This window comes from Trichomycterus rosablanca, chromosome 6 (genome assembly GCF_030014385.1).
Source record: "Trichomycterus rosablanca isolate fTriRos1 chromosome 6, fTriRos1.hap1, whole genome shotgun sequence".
In the NCBI taxonomy this organism is placed as follows: Eukaryota; Metazoa; Chordata; class Actinopteri; order Siluriformes; family Trichomycteridae; genus Trichomycterus; species Trichomycterus rosablanca.
The window spans coordinates 13,576,666-13,590,960 of NC_085993.1; the positions used below are offsets into that span (position 1 = coordinate 13,576,666).

Here is a 14,295-nt window from a genome sequence, read left to right on the forward strand (position 1 = left end):
TTTTGGAAGTTCTATATTACAATAAAATTTAAAAACGATGCATGTCTGTGAGTAATTCATTGAAAGACTTGTTGGAAAAATGCAACTGTTCTTCACAAAAAAAAAAAATAGTCTGTCATATTGCATTGTCCAAAATCCATAATTTTGACCTGTTCGACAATATTACCATGGCTACATTAATTAGTTATCATTTTCCATTGTCTGCACCTCTGCTTCATTACCCTCCATGTCTTTGCTTTTTCTCTTGGTGGCATTCTTCTTTCTTTTCTCCTTTAGCTCCTGGTTGTTTGTAGCCAGTTCTTCACTTTTTTGCTCGATGTAGCTTGACTAGTAAAGAAACGACCACACTGACATGTTTGCATGTACAAATATATAAAATGTGCCTTGATGAGTCAGTCAGTAATTGGAGTTCTTTCTGACTAAAAAAAAAGGTATAGTTTAGGTATCATACCAGTGCTGTGCTCCTTCTTGCCAAAAGTTTGACGTCATCAGTGGTGACTGTGTGTCGTTTCGCATGTCTAGAAAAAAATGTAACATTCAAAAGTTTAGTTAGTGTAGGTCTGTCAAGATGCAATCATTTCCGTGTGGTTTTCCCATCCTAAACCTGGAGTAAGCCAGCCTTAATTAAATGTTATGAACAGAAACTGCATTTCTGTGTGTACAGTTTGTCTGTGGCACCACAGGTTGGGTACAAAACAAAAAGCCAGAATCCAGTCATGTAAAGCTTGTAAGCTGTAAATTGCTCCCAAAGGGGCTTCTACAAAGTGTTGGATTAGGGGTCTGAGATTTAAGTTTCTGACTTAATTAATTACTATTAAAACATGTTTTCACTTATTATGTGTAAATAAGTATAGATTAATGGGTAAAAAGGCAATTATATCCACTAAAATCAAATCTACAAAACAGTTAAAAGTGTGTAAACCCAAGGGGTCTGACTACCTACTGTATCCAGCATGGATGTGTACAGATATGTATACAGGTCCTTCTCAAAAAATTAGCATATTGTGATAAAGTTCATTATTTTCCATAATGTAATGATAAAAATTTAACTTTCATATATTTTAGATTCATTGCACACCAACTGAAATATTTCAGGTCTTTTATTGTTTTAATACTGATGATTTTGGCATACAGCTCATGAAAACCCAAAATTCCTATCTCAAAAAATTAGCATATTTCATCCGACCAATAAAAGAAAAGTGTTTTTAATACAAAAAAAGTCAACCATCAAATAATTATGTTCAGTTATGCACTCAATACTTGGTCGGGAATCCTTTTGCAGAAATGACTGCTTCAATGCGGCGTGGCATGGAGGCAATCAGCCTGTGGCACTGCTGAGGTGTTATGGAGGCCCAGGATGCTTCGATAGCGGCCTTAAGCTCATCCAGAGTGTTGGGTCTTGTGTCTCTCAACTTTCTCTTCACAATATCCCACAGATTCTCTATGGGGTTCAGGTCAGGAGAGTTGTCAGGCCAATTGAGCACAGTAATACCATGGTCAGTAAACCATTCACCAGTGGTTTTGGCACTGTGAGCAGGTGCCAGGTCGTGCTGAAAAATGAAATCTTCATCTCCATAAAGCTTTTCAGCAGATGGAAGCATGAAGTGCTCCAAAATCTCCTGATAGCTAGCTGCATTGACCCTGCCCTTGATAAAACACAGTGGACCAACACCAGCAGCTGACATGGCACCCCAGACCATCACTGACTGTGGGTACTTGACACTGGACTTCAGGCATTTTGGCATTTCCTTCTCCCCAGTCTTCCTCCAGACTCTGGCACCTTGATTTCCGAATGACATGCAAAATTTGCTTTCATCCGAAAACAGTACTTTGGACCACTGAGCAACAGTCCAGTGCTGCTTCTCTGTAGCCCAGGTCAGGCGCTTCTGCCGCTGTTTCTGGTTCAAAAGTGGCTTGACCTGGGGAATGCGGCACCTGTAGCCCATTTCCTGCACACGCCTGTGCACGGTGGCTCTGGATGTTTCTACTCCAGACTCAGTCCACTGCTTCCGCAGGTCCCCCAAGGTCTGGAATCGGCCCTTCTCCACAATCTTCCTCAGGGTCCGGTCACCTCTTCTCGTTGTGCAGCGTTTTCTGCCACACTTTTTCCTTCCCACAGACTTCCCACTGAGGTGCCTTGATACAGCACTCTGGGAACAGCCTATTCGTTCAGAAATTTCTTTCTGTGTCTTACCCTCTTGCTTGAGGGTGTCAATGATGGCCTTCTGGACAGCAGTCAGGTCGGCAGTCTTACCCATGATTGCAGTTTTGAGTAATGAACCAGGCTGGGAGTTTTTAAAAGCCTCAGGAATCTTTTGCAGGTGTTTAGAGTTAATTCGTTGATTCAGATGATTAGGTTAATAGCTCGTTTAGAGAACCTTTTCATGATATGCTAATTTTTTGAGATAGGAATTTTGGGTTTTCATGAGCTGTATGCCAAAATCATCAGTATTAAAACAATAAAAGACCTGAAATATTTCAGTTGGTGTGCAATGAATCTAAAATATATGAAAGTTTAATTTTTATCATTACATTATGGAAAATAATGAACTTTATCACAATATGCTAATTATTTGAGAAGGACCTGTATAGCCTTTGTACTCAAGACACATTCGGTAAAAAACAAACAAGGTTAGCTACTATTTACGAGTATTTGATACTGTTCGGCTTTTAAAGCCAATGTAGTAAGCATGTATTTACCATTTATACACATGACAATAAATGAAGGACTGTATCAGAGGCTGTTATAGCAGTTTTTATTGGATAGTTTTTTACTTGGCAACCCAAGGTGCACAGCTACAATAAGTTAGGGACTGAGGAAAAACTGCTGTAAAACTTACTTTGCGAAAGCTTCTAGATCTTTGGCAAATATTTCTGCAATTCAAAAACAAAGTGATTCATATGTTAAACAAATTTATATTAATGCCAAACCTGTGACTACAAAGACAAATCAATCGTACCACATTGTCGAAACGTGGTTTCAGCAATTGCAGCTATAGCCTGTCGACTTATCTGTTTCTCGCACTCTGCCGCTGTGCTTTCACAAAGTTTTCCAACTGTGTAGTGCACAGCAGCCTTCAGTCTCTGAAACAATAAAACAACAATGCATGAAAAATCACAGTATGGAGGTGAAAGTGACCACAACATAGAGAAAACAACAGAAATAAACTACCATGCTAAACAAATGGTTATGGTACAGTTAGAGTTAATGTAGGTTTTTGTTTCTTTATGGATGATATAAACATACACAGATGTGCCAAAACATTCAAACCACCCCTTAAAATGTGCATGGCATCTTTTAGCAATTGTGCATGTGATGTTCAGGGATATATTTAATGTTAGGCTGATGGTAGTAATCTGTGGTTCTTGAGTTGAATATAGCAGATCAGATCAGACATAAAAACCTTTGTGATTACAGCCTGTTATAAGGGCCAAATCATTTTTGCCAGATGACTGAATTCTCTTTCAAACAGTAACTTGTGCTCACAGGCCACTGTGGCGAGTACCACAACAGTGGTTTGAGGAAGGACGATCCACTAACCACCAACAGGCAGCCAAGACTGGACATAAAGGCTGTGGCGTCTGGAATGGACCAACAGATGGGCTCAAATTGCAGATAATTTTAACACTGGTCACAACACTGTGCATTAAACCTTTTTGAGTATGGGTCTATAAAGTCGCAGACCAGTCAAACTCCTGTCAGCTGCCAATAGCACAATGCTAATGCAGGCATCAGCACTGAACCGTGGGGCAATAGAAGATGGTCAACTGCTCTGATGCTGTTGATCCTGTTTTTTCTAATATCACATGGTCAGTCGTGCACATGCGCATCATTTACCCACATAAGTGATGGCACTAGGATGCACTGTTGGACGATTACCCTTACGACTACTGGATCCTTTCAGGTACAAGATACCACAGGACTCCTTAGATGTCTTGTGGAGTCCAGGTCTTCACAGGTCACAACTGTTATTACACCAGGTTTTGGCTTCTTGAAGAGAAAATTAAATGTTTGGCTATTTTCTAATATGAAAATGTAATTTTAAGGATTTAACCCCTAAACAATTTCTGATAAAGAAGGCAAAGGAACCCAAAACAGAAATCCTTGGGGTTGAATAAACAACCCACTATTATACTACCATAACCCATTTGTACTGGATATTTCTGCCATTTAACCTATTAGTAATAAGATTTTATGACTTTCTTTATTGTTTTCTATAAAAACAATTTCCAGGAATGTCAACCATATGAGCTTTAATGGATTACTACAATAACAGTGTTTATTATAGCTAATGGATACAGAGGTCTACAATAAGGTTTCAATAGTAAAACTATCATTCATATTTTAGAATGTTTTGGTTTGAGTTTGAATTATTTAAGTCACAGCGGGTTAATATTGGTTTGTAACTTTAATAAAACTTGAAATTAAACAAATAAGGGTTTTAATTGCAGATAGGACATTTCCAGGATTAGTGACACCACTTTTCTTGTTGTTGCAAACACAATAACGTGTAATAGAAAAAATAATAATAAAATAAAGCAATAAGCCACTCGAGACTCGCAATTTTTATCATAGCAGTAACGCACGGTCTCGAGTGGCTTATTGCTTTTATAAAACGGCGGTGAACATAAAATATAATAAAATACAACAATGTTCAATTTATAAATGTTTTTATTTACAAAAACACTTACAAAAAGCATTCTTCCGCGAAATCAGGTAGTCCGTTAACAGTGTTGCTAGGCAACATCAGGGCTAACATAACATTCGCAATAAACATTCCTCCACAAACACTATTACACTATTTCTTGGACGAAACACCCGCTTAATGATTAGGATTACTGTTTATATTAATCTGGACATTTCCATGTATAGTACATGACTTCAAATAGTGTTCAAACAAGTTTGTACTTTTTCTTTTCAGTGGCGTATTAATATGGAATGATGTGAGGTGGTCATAGGTGTGCGTATATTGGGGGATTTTACAAAGGCTTCCAACGCGGCTCAGCCAATCAGATTTTAGGACCGGAACTATCCGTTGTATAATAGAGACATGTATAATGGAGACGTGTAAGAAACAAACTGACACTGCGTTATCGTGTTCAGGAAAAAAAAGTTGAAGCATTAAAGTGTTTTTAAGTTCCACAATCAGTTAAAAGCTGTTAGCTGTTAGAGGCGAAGAGAAAAACAACAAAATAAACTTTCATGTGGAAGTGCTGCAGCTACTCCAGCCGGTCGGTGATGTTCTTACCTGTATATTCGCTTCATCCTCATCCATTGTGATCTTTATAAGCGTTCTCAGCTTCTTATACAAGTAACTACTTTAGATTTAGATTAGAAAACGAAACTAGCAGCACTTTTACGATCAGATGGTTAAAAATTGCGCGAAACGAGGCGTTAGTTTGGAGCAGCTCTGTTACTGAGTAATGAAAGCAGCGTCCTCTGCTGATGAGGAGTCAAACTTCTTCAGGCTCCCATCGGCTGAACAGATTCAGGCCAATTCCAAAATCTCATACTACTCTAAGATCAGATAATGGACATACTGTACCCTGAAACCATAAAGTACACTCATCGTGTGTGGGATTTACACACAGTCTGAAACACTGCTGGAAATTCCTACAGGCTGTTGGTGAGAGCATGCCTATGCCACCCTAAAACAGTAACTACACCATTGATAAGATGCCATTTACTTGTTGGACGCAGATTGGAGGAAACCATCCGGCGCAAACTCAAACATGAAGAGAACTTTGTTTTCAAAGGTTATGACCTGTGCACCTTTAAATAGGACAAGGGTTACTAAAAATTGAGATTTAAAAATGTTTCAAGTCTTTCGGAATAGTAATTTAAAAATATTTATTCACAAAATGCATTAAAACACCAACTTTGTTAGTAGTTTTTATTTGCCTTATCTGTAACACCATCTGATATTTCATTTATTTATTTATTTCCGTAACATATTTTACCAGATAGATAGATAGATAGATAGATAGATAGATAGATAGATAGATAGATAGATAGATAGACAGACAGACAGACAGACAGACAGACAGACAGACAGACAGACAGATACACAGATACATAGATACAAGTGATGTATTGTAGAGTAATGTGACGTCATGTGTTTAAATAATAGACTTTGACACAAAAATGCATGTGACTAAGTGTTGTACTTGTATCACCCATACCACACATTTTTTCTGACATATACACTAGATGTGTTAATAGTGTTAATAATAATTCTCTTCAATGTTTGGAGTGCTTTGAACAATGAGAAAACATAATGGTTAATGTTAGACATTTGTTTGCACTCGAATAGTGTAATTTATTTGGTCTTCACTGTAAAACCTTACAGTATTGTTACAAAATATTTGTCATTATAAAACAGTATGCATGTGATAAAAATGTATTCTATAACAAAATATTAATCACAATAATTGCTAGTTTAGGTCCAAAACTCGAACATGTCTAAACAGAATTCACATTAAGCTGTTCTTTTATAGGTTTGCTTGCAGATTTGGTCTTCACATCTGAGCTCCTAAAAGAATAAAGATACAAAACAGGTAAGTGAACTGTATAAAATCACTGCAACATTGTTTTAAGTTAGAAATATGAATATACCAGGTAGAGAGTATCTCCCTCTATCCAGTGAGTCCATCCCCTGTTTTTCTTTTCTCCTTTTTGTACACACACAAGCTTATTACCGTCCCAGTTCACCACCGTCTGCAAATGAACAATAAAATTATCACTGGTGTCACAACTGATCCTGAAACCTCACTCATGCTAGTATAAAGGCTAGACTGCAGGCTTACTATTTTTCACTAGCTAGCTGACAGTGAATCAGATGTGTATCATTACATGAATAAAATTACATTTTATGAAATATTTTATATAGTTTTATATTAATGAAAATATTTTGTGTGAGTAGTTAGGTCAGGACTGTATGACTAGTGTTACGCATTGCAGTGTTGAGCTTGTTTAAGTTAAGATTTGGCTGCTGGTAAATAAATTGCTCTGACAAACATAAGCTAACCTAAATTCTTAGCAGTTAACCAGCCTACTACTATGAGACAGCATAAAGACAGATGATTTATTTTCAAATCACATGTTCCGACAACTGAAAAATATACATTTAGATCCTGATATTTATGATGTTTCTATGGAACTTGTTGGATATAAAACAAAACATACTAAGCGAAGTATTATTCTGCATAAATTATCCCTCTCATAGTGTGTTAATGTGTATGTTTGTGCACCGACCTGGCATTTTCTGTTGTCCAGACCTTTGGTAACCTCCTCGAACTGTTCACCAACTTTAAATACGCATGAGTAATTCCTAAAGCTGGTCAGAGTTCTGATGTTGAAAGAGTCTCCATCTTGCTCAATCACTTTCTGTGGCTTTAACACCCCAGCTATTTTTCGTGTAGCAAAGTCAATCCCTGTATTTAAGTGGAAAAAACACATTTGGTTTTTGTGATGATTTATTCATCTTTAATAACACGAGTAAGGAGAAGTATATTGACTGCAGGGCATCACATATCTACTCTTTTACTTATCTACACCTAAAGGCAAATTATAATCACAACAGACATGTACAGTAACCAAAAATGAGATTTGAATGCAGGGATCTTGGAGCTGTGCAACATTCACACCACCTGTTACTCTCTCCATGGTGCCACTAAAGTCCTAAAATACTATTTATGGTTATCGTGGTTAAAAGAAGAAAGACTTACAACACTACCAAACTGAATTTAAGTACAAGAATGTAAATAGGTTTAAAACAGTAAATGTAATGGACACTAACAATAATAATAATAATAATAATAAAAACTAAAATCAGATGATTCTAACCTATTAAAAACTGTAATCAATACTGCCTTATTACAGATTACTACAAACAAGCAGGAAAAGGGTTGGCTACTATTAACTGGGCTTGTGTTTAAGTAATTAAGTGTTTGTTCACTGTGATTGTCACCTTGTCCAAAAAATCATCTTAGATTAAGAACAATCCTTTGGTCTTCTGTGTAAAATTACTAAATGTATTTACTAAATGTATTTTTCTAAACTGATTTGTTTTGCGGATATGTTACTATAAGACTATAAGACTGTGATCATTTCTTTTAAAAATATATACTGCTTTGTTTATGTCTGTGTTCCATACAAATATTTAAATTATCCTACTCACCAAGAGCAACCATGTACGCTTCAAAGTTCTCATTTTCCACAATGTCCCATGTTCCATTATAATTGGCTGGCATTCTTGAGATTCACTGTGAACAGTCAGAAGCTGTTTCAGTATCTGCACACTTACGGACCCACCAGCTGGAATTTAAGCTAATTTAAGTGTGTAAAAGGGCACAGATGTAATGTGTCATATTTCAGTCCTGTGCTTGGTATGTAGTAATTTGGGGCAGGGGTGACCCCTTCTACACAATGTCTGTTTTAAATAACTGGTTGGGCCATTGTGCTGCTAATTGCAACTATATATAAATACTTTCAGGTCCCTTTTTTCAAGGATGTTTGGGGAGGAACAATGGGTTTGGCTGTGGACCGAAAATACAATGTGTGCAAGTTGAACTGTTTAAGGTATGCAGTTATTGTATTGCTAAATGTTTAGCTTTTTTAAATCAACTCACCATCTCTTTGACAAAATAGTCTTGATACACAGTACCAATATTGTGACACAACAGTGCTGGCAGTAAAAAAAAAAACAATAGCCAACTTATATGGAAAGTTATCAATGGGTTTGGCACATAATTGAGGGTTAGTTTTACATCATCATCTGCCTTTCACCTATTGTTGGGTTTTAGAGGAGGCTCGCAGCTGCACTCACATCGACTTTTTTTGTCGGTTGTCTTTGGTCGCAGCAGAACTAAATCGGCCACCGGTGAGCATGTCACAGCAAAGATAACAAAAGTTATTGTTTTCTTGTTTATGTGAAATTTGCTGAATCAATGATGAAGGTATATAATCTTGGTATTTTTTAATTTGGTTGATGTAGTGGGTTAACAGGTTAATGACGTAGGCTATAGGCACTTTAAAATAGATTGAAATAGATTATCACAAGGAATCTTTAATATACAAATATCCGATTGATTTTCCTGTCCCATCAAGTGTCATTCTTTTTTACTGTTCTTAATCAAATGCAACAGATCCCCGCTCTAGGCTCCCTGGTTGAGAACCACTGGCATAGACTACATCCCATCAGACAAAACCAGATGATCATGACGTTGTTCCAACCACAAGTTTAGATATTAATCATATATTTAAACACATTTATAACGACTTATAATGTGACCAAATACAGTCCAAGCAATTGAGGACGGACCTTGACAAACAGTGGCAAGCTGGCTGTTGAACCAGGCTTGAACCCGTGACCTTACAATTAGTCTAGTACCTGAACCGCTGACCCAACACCAACCTTACTGCTTTAGCAGTTATGCAAGTTATTTTACACTTATCCTTATACTAAGTGATGGAGAGGCATACCATGCAGGACAGGGATGTTCAATCATATTCACACAGGCTGGATTGGCTGCAGGTTTTTATACCAACAAAGTGGAAGCTACATTTGATTCCAGTTGTCCAACCAGATAATAAAATACCAAATTTATTGTTAGCTGTATTAGATAAAGTCCCAACTTTAGTCCCAAAGTACCAGTGCTAATAAAAACCTGCTGCAACACCGACCATTTGTATTTTTGTATTTTAGTTTTTTGGATATATTCTGGATCAGTTACAGTGAATGGATAAATGCATGTCTTATTACAGTTTATTGTGTACATTTCTACACTGTTTTCATTGTGTAATTTAAAGATTACAAACACAATAAATTATTAATATGTGCCTTTTTAACTAATTTATGTACACTATCTGGCCAAAAGTATGTGAACAACCATTCTCATTATTAAGTTCAGGTGTTTCTGTCACATCCATTGGTAAAAGGTGCAAAAAAAAGACACTGTTTGGTGTAGAAAATCTCTAGTGGCCTACACAAAAATAAACTGGGACTTAGACTGTAAGCCTCGATTAACATCAGTGCCTGACATTATGAATGCTTGTTTGACTGAATAGATACAAATTTCCAGTAGCAATTTTGTGCAAAGACTGGTGACTGTTTTTGAATAAATGTCACGTTCAAATGTCCACATACTTTTGGCTATATTGTTTGCATTAACATAGACCCGATTGATTCAGCTACCAGTGAATAACAGTGAATATTTTGCTGTGTAGTGTTCAGTCTGTCCACTGGATGGTGCAATCCTGCAGTGCTCGTGTGAAACGGCTTACATTTTACTTCACAAGAAAAACTGCACTTCTCTCTGGTGGGTGGAATTACTATTTTTCTTATTTCACCTTCATTAATTTGTTCTTTTAATGATGTCATTTAATGTAGGACCTTCTACATGTATGACCTTCTGTGTCTCTACAGCTTTTCTCAGCTTGCAAAAGAAATGTTTCATCACTTTTTGGTTCATGCAGCTTTTCAAAGCAGCAGGCGGCTTCCACCAGACCAAAGGCTACGATTGTAAGATGCTGAACTGGAAGGATTTTGAAATACTCTGCTTACAAAACACATACAATTGATACATGATGCTAAATGAATTTTTGTATGTTCTTTCAACTAACATGAAATATTTAAATATTTGTATATCTCATCTTAACTTGCAGTCAAATTGTTCTTTTTATCTTCGTGGTGCTTTTCCTGACACCCCAGATCTATGTATTGACAAGGCAAGTGATACAGCATTTATAACCCTTAACTTTATTTAAAGAGGAACGGTTGGTCACCTAGTCAAATAGTTATACAGCACATCGTTATCCACCTCAGGAAATGTAAGTATCTAAAGGTAACCTAGATGGCCAATGGAAAAACATGAAAAACTCCTTACAGTCAGTGACTGGAGGTCAGGATCAAACACAGGTTCTCAGGTCCAGTGTTGCTGTGTGGCAGCCACTCCAGTTAATAAAAGAAACACATTATTAAACAGAGGAATAACATGTTTAATAAATACATTTAAATGTCAAGCCAGTTACTAAATGTGTATTTATGGTATAAAAGTGATGATATTAAGATATTTACAATATTATGACTCATGATTAGGTAGGAGTAAGACAATTTTTCACAAACTATTGTTAGTAACTGCACATTTCTTTGCATGTTGCCAGACCCAAGTCTTCCCGCTTCTGTGAAAAGCCACTTCTGAACAATCTTATAGCCATTATCGTGTTCTCCTTTATGGCTACAGGTAGTCATTCTCTGTTACGTAAATAATACTACTTAATGAATATTAAATATGCATGTTTATGGTGATACTTTCTGTCTCTGTTAAAGGGTTAGCTGTGACTCTTACTCTCACTGACCCTGTGCCCAAGAGTATCAGGGCAGCTTACCACACATTTGGAGTGCTTTCATTTACCCAGGGACTTTGTACCATCTTCCTGACCTTCACTGCCCACCAGTGTGTAAGTAAATTACATGACTCAACAGTTCAAACATGTAGCAGTTACTTCTACCCACTGCCTTAATAGAGGTTTGTATTTAGAAATAATAAAGATGATGTGTTTTAGGAGAAGACCACTCCAGAGCTGTATCTGGTTTCAATGGTATTTTCATGGGCTTGCATTATATCAACAGGTAAATTAGCTGAAACCAGTTTAATTCTCATTAAACCATTAAAAAAGACAAATGTATTTAAAGCAGTATGTCACTTCTTAGTAATTTAAATTCACTTTGCTTGCAAATATTTAAATTGGATAAGGCATATGGGAACTTTTTATTAAATTAAACTTATTATATATCTTAAACTTGTACATGTCTATACCAATGTTACTTTTTTATTTTTTATTTATTTATATTGTGTTTTCGGATGTGGGCACTCTGGTGGTACAGATGTAAAATAGAAATAGACCATTTATTATTTTTCATATATACATATACACATATACAGTACACCTGAATTCTTTTTCCACATATCCCAGCTTGTTTGGAAGCTGGGGTCAGCCATTGTGCGGTACAATTGGAGCAGACAGGGTTAAGGGCTTTGCTCAAGGGCCCAACAGTGGCTGCATGGCAGAGCCGGATTTGAATCTAGAATCTTCCGATTGCTAGACCAAAGCTCTACCCACTAGGTTACCACTGTCCCAAAAATCAGACTAGCTTACTAATAAACTGCTGTCGGCTCTTCGGGCATCTACACAGACATAATTGGCTTTGTCTGAGATTAAGGGGAATGGCTGAACAGCCTAACTATTTGGAGGTGCACCTGTTGCTGTGCTCTCAGTGCCAGTCCCAAGCCCAGACATAATAAGGATGGTTTCGTCAGGAAAGACATTTGGCCTAAAAACTGTCAAATCGGCTGTGTGGACCAGAATGATCCGCTTTTGCGATCCTTAAATACAGGAGCAAAAATAAAATAAATGTATTTGGATATTTTTTAACAACATTTGTTCCATTTTGTGTATTGCAGTAAAACAGCATTGTGTAGAAACATTTGTTATTTAGTTTTATTTACATCTTTAGTTGTAGTTACAGTATTTTAGCTCTAAACTGTTAGTTGTTTCGCTGGTCTGTGAGCAGGAATGTGTGAATACAGACTGCACACCATAGGGAATATTAAGTGTATGGATATTTTAAAATAGTGAATAGACCATAATACATTGGGTTGCATGTTTTGAAGACATTTTAGTGTATTGTTATGTTTCAGTTTGCATGATTTATTCTTTTATTGTTTGTGAATTTACTAATTGTAATAACCTGGTCTTCACATAGTGTTCTTCACAGTAAGAGGATTCCTCTGGATGATCTACAGAATGCATCCAAACTGGTTCAGAGAAGCAGCATGCCTCTAGGCTGGTGAGTGAACTACTGTTTGTCTCACATACAAAACCATCTATTATTTAAAGATCCCCAGTAAGCTTCAGATGGATATTTAGCTGAGCTTGGTTGGCTCCTGTTACTGAGGGTATTTTGTTACAGTACTGACCATATGCAGGGAAGGAAGTGAAATACTATTCATAGCCACTTAGCCAGAATTAATCCATTCAGTTGTTACGAAACAGGAGTTACCAGAACACAGTGACTAGAACACAGAGTATTGTTTGTATTTATGAGGAAATTACCCCACCTCTTTTCTTGTCAGTCTGTATGATTTACTTTATCTAAATATAAAACTGATTAATACATATTTGCAGGGGCAGTTGTAGCCTAGCGGTTAAGGTACTGGACTAGTAAGCAGAAGGTTGCTGGTTCAAACCCCACCACTGCCAGGTTGCCACTGTTGGGCCCTTGAGCAAGGCCCTTAACCCTCATTTGCTTGGACTGTATACTTTAAGTTGCTTTGGATAAAATCGTCTGCTAAATGACAAAAATGTAAATGTAATACATATTTAATAATATATGTAGGTACTAATACCTACGTTGTTAAATTTTAAGTTTAATGTATATATATTTTTTTATACTGGGGTGGCACTGGTGGCTAGAAGGTAGTGAGGTCCCCGCAAAGCATCAGGACCTTGGGCACCTTAGTTCAATCCGCAAATTTAGTCACAGACTGATGAATTTAGCATGTTGCCTCTATACCTGCGTGGATTTCCTGTAGACACCCTGGGCGCAAGAATAAATTAATGCCTCACGCTGCATATGCTACATATTAAAGCAAATACAAAATATTTATATCAATGACAAAACTAACCGATCCTGGTCCTGATCAGAGTTTATGGGTCCAAAGTCTATCTATCCCATGAACACTTGTAGAACGACCAGGCTACACAGAAGCTTTTTTCCACAATACATTATGCTAATTAACTTTTGAACACTACAGAACTGTTAATCCTCTTGACATTTCGACAAATTACCTATTTAATGTATACAATGACACACAACTTTCTATAGTTCCTATTGCACAAAAACTGCACCTTTTATCCAATAATGTGAATTGCACATGCTAATGTTTACAGGTGTGAATGTGTGTGGTACAGAAAGAGTGAGTTGTGTGTGATATGAATGTCTTTATTGTATTTTTCGCACACTGTGAGCATCTGTGTAACCCAAAACTAATTCCTTGTATGTGTGAGCATACTTGGCCAATAAAGACTGATTCTGATTCTAAGCACAGCACAAAAATAGACCCTAGACAGGGCATCATACGCTGAGTGTGATGGGGAACCTGGAGTGCTATAAATTCAGACACACAGGTTAAGATTTTAAACTACTAAAATGAAGGTCGAGAGGTTCAATCTGTTACTCAGTTTCATCTGCACGCTGGTTTCCTCCAATCTCCTTAAATATAGAGGCACGT

General features: G+C 36.9%; 3 protein-coding genes across 6 annotated transcripts in view; 1 reads left to right on the forward strand and 2 right to left on the reverse strand.

Moving 5' to 3' along the window:
• Positions 1-5,464, reverse strand: cenps (centromere protein S). Its single transcript, XM_062997449.1, has 5 exons — positions 5,250-5,464; positions 2,961-3,084; positions 2,841-2,874; positions 452-518; positions 1-327 (listed from the first exon to the last, which is right to left on the reverse strand). The coding sequence occupies exons 1-5, from the start codon at positions 5,274-5,276 to the stop codon at positions 181-183; spliced, it is 399 nt and encodes a 132-aa protein (XP_062853519.1). The 5' UTR covers positions 5,277-5,464; the 3' UTR covers positions 1-180.
• LOC134316908 (uncharacterized) overlaps positions 5,165-14,295 on the forward strand; it is a 23,474-nt gene continuing 14,343 nt past the window's right edge. For 2 of the 4 annotated variants that reach the window (XR_010013141.1, XM_062997445.1), the window contains exons 1-10: positions 5,557-5,757; positions 6,499-6,558; positions 8,496-8,581; positions 10,229-10,320; positions 10,428-10,523; positions 10,667-10,729; positions 11,165-11,244; positions 11,331-11,461; positions 11,567-11,633; positions 12,768-12,851. Coding sequence is in view for 3 of the 4 variants with exons in the window: in XM_062997445.1 (XP_062853515.1) it covers positions 10,450-10,523; positions 10,667-10,729; positions 11,165-11,244; positions 11,331-11,461; positions 11,567-11,633; positions 12,768-12,847 (495 nt within the window). In the remaining variant the exon portion in view is untranslated. Of the gene's footprint in view, positions 5,233-5,553; positions 5,758-6,498; positions 6,559-8,495; positions 8,582-10,228; positions 10,321-10,427; positions 10,524-10,666; positions 10,730-11,164; positions 11,245-11,330; positions 11,462-11,566; positions 11,634-12,767; positions 12,852-14,295 lie in introns of those variants that run through there. The other 2 variants (XM_062997444.1, XM_062997447.1) reach the window with 2 other exon arrangements.
• Positions 5,902-8,280, reverse strand: rbp7b (retinol binding protein 7b, cellular). The gene is made up of 4 exons (XM_062997448.1): positions 8,181-8,280; positions 7,256-7,434; positions 6,617-6,718; positions 5,902-6,533 (listed from the first exon to the last, which is right to left on the reverse strand). Exons 1-4 carry the CDS (start codon positions 8,251-8,253, stop codon positions 6,480-6,482), a joined length of 408 nt encoding a protein of 135 aa, XP_062853518.1. The 5' UTR covers positions 8,254-8,280; the 3' UTR covers positions 5,902-6,479.